Source organism: Selaginella moellendorffii, unplaced genomic scaffold (genome assembly GCF_000143415.4).
Source record: "Selaginella moellendorffii unplaced genomic scaffold, v1.0 SELMOscaffold_32, whole genome shotgun sequence".
NCBI lineage: Eukaryota > Viridiplantae > Streptophyta > Lycopodiopsida > Selaginellales > Selaginellaceae > Selaginella > Selaginella moellendorffii.
Window position 1 is genome coordinate 1,775,645 of NW_003314293.1, and position 5,994 is coordinate 1,781,638.

Genomic DNA, 5,994 nt, shown 5'->3' on the forward strand with positions numbered 1-5,994 from the left:
CGACTAAGAACCTGGACCTAGACTTGAATGAGTGGTGGGATTGGGTGTCGGCACCCATGGCAGCCACTGTTCCTACAAATCCGCCTCCAAATCCACCACCTATTTCCCCTCCCATCACAAATCCGACTGTGCCTACAGCGGATATCGTTTCAGTGGACGCAAATCCACCAAAATTTGATGGGAGGAACTGGCGCTTCTGGAAGACAAAATTCGAATCCTGTATGGATGAACGAGGCCTCTGGGACATCACCACAGGAACTGAGACACTTCCAGATACAGCTACAGTGGATGAAACTGCGAAGTATCGCAAGAAGGACCGGAGAGCTTTGGGCAAATTCCATGCAGCGCTGGAGGGGCGAGAATTCCATTGCATTGGACGGTGCAAGAGTGCAAAGGAAGCGTGGGAGGCCATGAAGCAGACTTACCAGATCCCTTCAACATCCCATCGCATATTTTTACGGAAGCAGCTTCATGCATTGGTGATGGCTGAAGGGGATGACCTCAAGGATCATCTTGCTGGTGTGAGAACCATCTTAGATGATCTTAAGGATGTGGGAGCAAACATAGAGGATGAAGAAGAAGCAGAGCTGGTGCTCGTCACACTTCCTCCATCCTTTGATCCTCTCATACGTAGCCTCACTACCACTGGAACTCCTCTAACCCTGAATGGCGTGATCAGTAGCCTCCAGGACGATGATCTGAGACGAAGAGCAACAACAGGATCAGAGGCCGTTGCATTCTACTCTTCTCTCAGGAAAGAAACAGTGAACAAAGGGAAACAAGGAGCCTCTTCATCCAAGAAGCCCAAGTGTTCTCATTGCAACAAGAAAGGCCATGACGAAGCTCAATGCTGGGTGAAAAATCCATCTCTCAAGCCTGTAAGGAACAATGCAAAGAAAAAGGTGGTACACGCCTTCATCTTGTCACGAGCTATGGCTGTGGCAGCACTGTCTGCAGAGTGCATCTACCTGGATTCTGCTGCTACAGACCATATGTTCAACAGTGATAAGTACTTTGAAGCCTATGTTCCTACAGCCACAGAGGAGTATGTCATCGTTGGCAATGCCCAGCAGCTTGCTGTGAAAGGAGTTGGAACCATCAAGTTCACTTTACCACAAGGAATAGTCGTAAAGATCCACGAGGTTCTTTATATTCCTGGTTTATGTGCTAATTTGTTCTCTGTGGGACAATTTGCTGAGGATGGGTATCAGTTCGCCATTACACCTCGCCAATTCCAGCTGATCTCGACCACAGGAGCCATCCTCACAGCGTCCCGGCCTGGACGGCGTGACCTCTACCGCCTTACCATGCTGCCAGATCTTGCTGGACGGAGTCTGGGCCTACACGCACAAAAGACAACGACCAGTCACTCACTGGAGCTTTGGCACGCACGCCTGGGGCATCCTAGTGCTGATAGAATCAAGCAGCTCGCACGCGAGCAGATGGTTGAATGTCTAGACCTGGACCCAAGAGCCGTTCTTCCATTTTGTCAGGGCTGTCAGCTAGGAAAATCTACTCGCCAACCTTTCCCCAAGACTGGAGCATCTCGAGCTACAGAGCTCATGGAACTTGTACACACTGATGTGTGTGGCCCGATGGCCACCACAGCAGTGGGAGGTATCCAATACTTTATCAGTTTCATTGATGACTACAGTCGTCGCACTATGATCGACCCTATGGCTCGCAAATCCCAATCGTTACACTACTTCCAGACTTTCAAGGATATGGGAGAAACACAAACTGGGAAAATGCTCAAGCGATTGAGAAGTGATGGTGGAGGCGAATTCACTTCCAATGCTTTCAACCAGCTGTGTGAGCAAGGAGGGATTGTGCGAGAACTTACAACGCGAGAGACTCCACAACAGAATGGCGTAGCTGAGCGCAAGAATCGCACACTAGTGGAGAGTGCTCGGGCAATGCTACTTTCCAGTGGTTTGCCTCGCAGCTTCTGGTTTCACGCTGTCTTGACGGCGAACTATCTCCAGAACCGGCTCCCCACCTCTGCCCTTGCTGACATCACTCCTGAAGAAGCATGGAGTGGCAAGAAACCTACAGTTACGCATCTGAGAATATTCGGGTGTGAAGCGTGGGCACACATCCCTGATGGAATGCGCAAGAAATTGGATCCCAAGAGCCAGAAGGCTGTGTTTGTGGGCTACAGCCTCGATCACAAAGCCTATCGTCTCTGGAATCCAATCACGAAGCAGGAGATCCTGAGCAGAGATGTGGTTTTCAACGAGAATTCGTTTCTTCCTCTAGTCAAGGTTCTCCTACCTTGACCGAAGAAAATGACGTTGAAGCGGAACAAGATCAGTTGACTGTCGGCACGATCACTGTGCCGCTTCAAACAGTCCCTACACAACAACCCATGCCCGCTTCTACTCCAACACCACCAACCCCGCCGCCTCCTCCAGATCCTCTATGCAGATCGATCCGCACAAGGCGGCCTACTGAGCGTCTCATCGAGACAATGGTCTCCTCTCGTGCAGCTGGGACTCCTACTGTTCTGAGAACCTATGGAGAAGCCATGGCCTCACAGGAAGCGTCTTACTGGCGTGTAGCAATGGAAGCCGAGATTGCTTCACAGCAAAAGAACGAGACACATGTTCTTGTTCCAACTGTGCCTTCCAATCGCCAGATTATCAAGAGCATGTGGGTGTATGCTCTGAAGCTTAATCCTGATGGCTCGGTTCGCTACAAGGCGCGATTGGTGGTGAAAGGATGCTCGCAAGTTCCTGGACTTGACTACAACGACACCTCTGCTCCAGTGGTTAAGCATTCTACTCTTCGTTCCTTGATTAATTTTGCTGCGGTGGGAGACTTTGATCTGGAACAGATGGATGTGACCACGGCGTTTCTTTATGGCGCGCTTGAAGAAGAAATCTATATGGCACAGCCAGAAGGATTTCTAGCCGCTGGAAAAGAGGATCATCTCTGGCTTCTCAAGAAAGCTGTCTACGGCTTGAAACAAGCACCCAGATCTTGGTACAAATGCTTTTACGATTTTATACTAAGTGTGGGCTTTTCTCGTAGCGAGGCAGACCCGAATCTTTATATTCGGGTGGAGGGTGAATCATTTGTGATCATCGCTCTTTATGTTGATGATACTCTTGTTATCCATAATCATCGCTTAATGTTTCTCCAGGTTAAGCGAGATCTTTGCAGCCAATTTGAGATGAAAACTCTTGGCTCGGCTTCCTACTTTCTTGGCATGGAACTTGTGCGTGATCGCTCTCAACGCACTATCTATCTTCACCAAGCCAAGTATATAGAAGAGATGCTGGCCAGGTTTTCTATGACGAGCTCTAATCCAGTGGCGACACCAATGGAACTAGGCTGCCAGCTTTCACGAGCCATGTCTCCTGAGACAGAGGACGACAAGAGAGCCATGGACTCCATCCCTTACAGACAAGCTGTTGGCAGTCTCATGTATCCAGCTGTTTGTACGCGCCCAGATATTTCTTTTGCCGTGAGCAAAGTTAGCCAATTCCTGGCTAATCCTGGATCTCAACATTGGGCAGCGGTGAAACGCATCTTCAGGTACCTTCGAGGTACTACTTACCTTGGATTGTGCTACCAGGGAAAAGCGCTTACCCTCACGGGCTACTGTGATGCTGATTTTGGGGGAGACTGTGACACACGCAAGTCCACCTCTGGCTATTCGTTTTCCCTGGGCAGTGCGACAGTCTCGTGGTGCAGCAGGAAGCAAAGTACAGTGGCAACCTCTAGTACTGAAGCAGAATATTTGGCAGCCTCACAAGCTACCAAAGAAGGTGTGTGGTTACGCTCACTACTTTCTCACCTTGGTGTGAGTGTGAAGACTCCCACTCGCCTCTTCTGTGACAATCAAAGCTGCATTGCATTAGCGGCCAATCCTCGCTTTCATTCACGCACCAAACACTTTGGGATTCATCATCATTTTGTTCGTGAGAAAGTGGAAGATGGCACAATTGAGCTGATCTACTGCAACACGACCACTCAGGTTGCAGACATCTTCACAAAAGCACTACCCCGAGATCGATTTCAAGTCCATCGCGAAGGGCTGGGACTTTCTCCACTGATGAGCATCACTCGTGATGGCCACAGTGCCAGTGGGAGTGTTGAGAGTGGCCCTGTGCCACGTGGCTAGTCCACGTGGAGAGACACGAGTCTTCACCGGTCACACATATGTACATTTTCATTCCATATATGCTATGACGGATCTTGAGCACCATCACACGGTTTCACCTTTCGTTAGACACATGTTTACCGCTTATGGCACTGGAAGGCTCGGTATTCTGTAAGCTTGCCTGCTCAAACGCTAGTCACCATGACTGAATGTTTGTAACTTTGCAGGTTTCATTGTCGAGAGTACCCCGAGTATGACAAGAACAGCTTTGCCTTGAACCTCGGCTATTGCCAAACGGGTAAGCGAATGCCTCAATGCAGCGCCTTACAGCATTTGACAGGATCATTCGTTCCTTACGACAGCAGCATGAACTTAAGAAACATTATCTGGCTTGCGCCAATGCCGTCGTGTACCAGCCACAAATGCTCGACTAAATGGCTCGCACCAGGCTAACTCTTGGACTTGCAAATATACTAACATCGATCAAAATTTGCTTGAACTCGTTGCAGGTGCGCTCTTCATCTTGGATGCCAAGCCTGGTGGCGTTGTGTTTAAGGAGCTCGTTTTGGAATGGGTTGATGTGGTCAGAACCATCTACGAGAGTAAGTGTGTTTGCGTTCCTAGCTGATAGATTCACTGCACTGTGTCTCTTTATTTTTGTTTCAGGCGATTTTGGGAGAACTGTGATTGATGTTAATTATTTCAACGTGGAGGGTTGTCAAATCTTCCTCACATAGTTGTATTGCCATGAGCATTGATGCCGATTTGGAAGAGCATTTGTTTGCTTTCATGTTGATGATGCAGCATTGTGAAGGTACCATGAGTGAAAAACCACGGCAAAAGTGAAGATTTTTCCCATGAAGTTAGTGGGTATTTGGTCTAGTGCAAGACCGGTCTGCTAAAACAGGAGCTTCTTGCGATTCCAAGCGTCTTGTTGTTGGCTGTGACCCCTTCATTCCAGGCAAACACCGAGTTCTAAGCAGGAATCTCTCTGCGTCTTCCAGGTCTCGCTATATATTAGTAGCGGATTTCTCACGGTGGAGCGCGAGTCAGCTCCCACCTCAAATGTACAACCTCCACACTCGAACAAGCTGCTTACGGGCAGAGTCCTCGACCGTTGGACATGCACCCCGATCAAACTGGCCGCAGTGCCTTATGAATGCTAACGCGAGAAAGAGAAAAATGATTGCTCCGTTCTTTACGCAAGGGTTCAATCTTTCTCCATTGTCGACTCCTTTAGGCCCTCTTTTGACAATGCAGGCAGGTCTTGGTGATGAAGATGACATTCTGGAGACAGTTCTCAGTTTTGTGGACTTGGCCACACTTTGCGGGTGCTCTGTTGTTCAGAAGTCATGGAAGTCCATCATCAGCAATCCAACATTTCGCCTCCGCTGGTGTCAAAACAGTGGTGAGAAGGAAACCTTTGACTAGCTCTGTCTGCGAAACCCACCACATTTTCGCCTTGAGTCCATCATGGCCAACCCACCATTACCTGCAGATGCATTAACTTCAATAACCGATGGAGGCAATGAAAACTCGGGGCTTGGTATGCAGCCTACCCCCAGCTGAAACACATCCTCAGAGCGATCCAAGCCTTGCATGGGCTCCATTGGTGAAATTCAGTGACCTCAGAGTGGAGCCAACTACTACCTTTCCATTGGGGAGACACGCAAGTAAGTAGGAGCTTCCCAAAGACTTGATACAGGGAGGTTGAAACTTCACTCTATGGTGCGAAGCATTAAGGTGCTAAACAACATCACATGGGAGGAAGTTTTCACCTCATTGCTTCGCATGCATCAAAACAGTGTGACATTAATGAATCTGAATACAAACAGCTGCAATATCTAAATCCTCATCCAGCTGATCTGTGCAATTGGTGTGAAGAT

At 48.8% G+C, this 5,994-nt stretch overlaps 1 protein-coding gene across 1 annotated transcript; it reads left to right on the forward strand.

Moving 5' to 3' along the window:
• The first annotated feature begins 4,193 nt into the window (after positions 1-4,193).
• Positions 4,194-4,875, forward strand: LOC112348724. The gene is made up of 5 exons (XM_024681780.1): positions 4,194-4,279; positions 4,336-4,406; positions 4,449-4,556; positions 4,618-4,710; positions 4,775-4,875. Exons 1-5 carry the CDS (start codon positions 4,194-4,196, stop codon positions 4,843-4,845), a joined length of 429 nt encoding a protein of 142 aa, XP_024537548.1. The 3' UTR covers positions 4,846-4,875.
• The last annotated feature ends 1,119 nt before the right edge of the window (positions 4,876-5,994 follow it).

What these genes read in the sequence shown, in the direction of transcription:
- LOC112348724 (XM_024681780.1), top strand. Translation starts at nt 4,194, where the DNA reads ATGACGGATCTTGAGCACCATCACACGGTTTCACCTTTCGTTAGACAC. An exon ending in ACTGGAAGGCTCGGTATTCT is followed by an intron (nt 4,280 to 4,335) that starts GTAAGCTTGCCT and finishes GTAACTTTGCAG; the next exon opens with GTTTCATTGTCGAGAGTACC. An exon ending in GGTCAGAACCATCTACGAGA is followed by an intron (nt 4,711 to 4,774) that starts GTAAGTGTGTTT and finishes TTTTTGTTTCAG; the next exon opens with GCGATTTTGGGAGAACTGTG.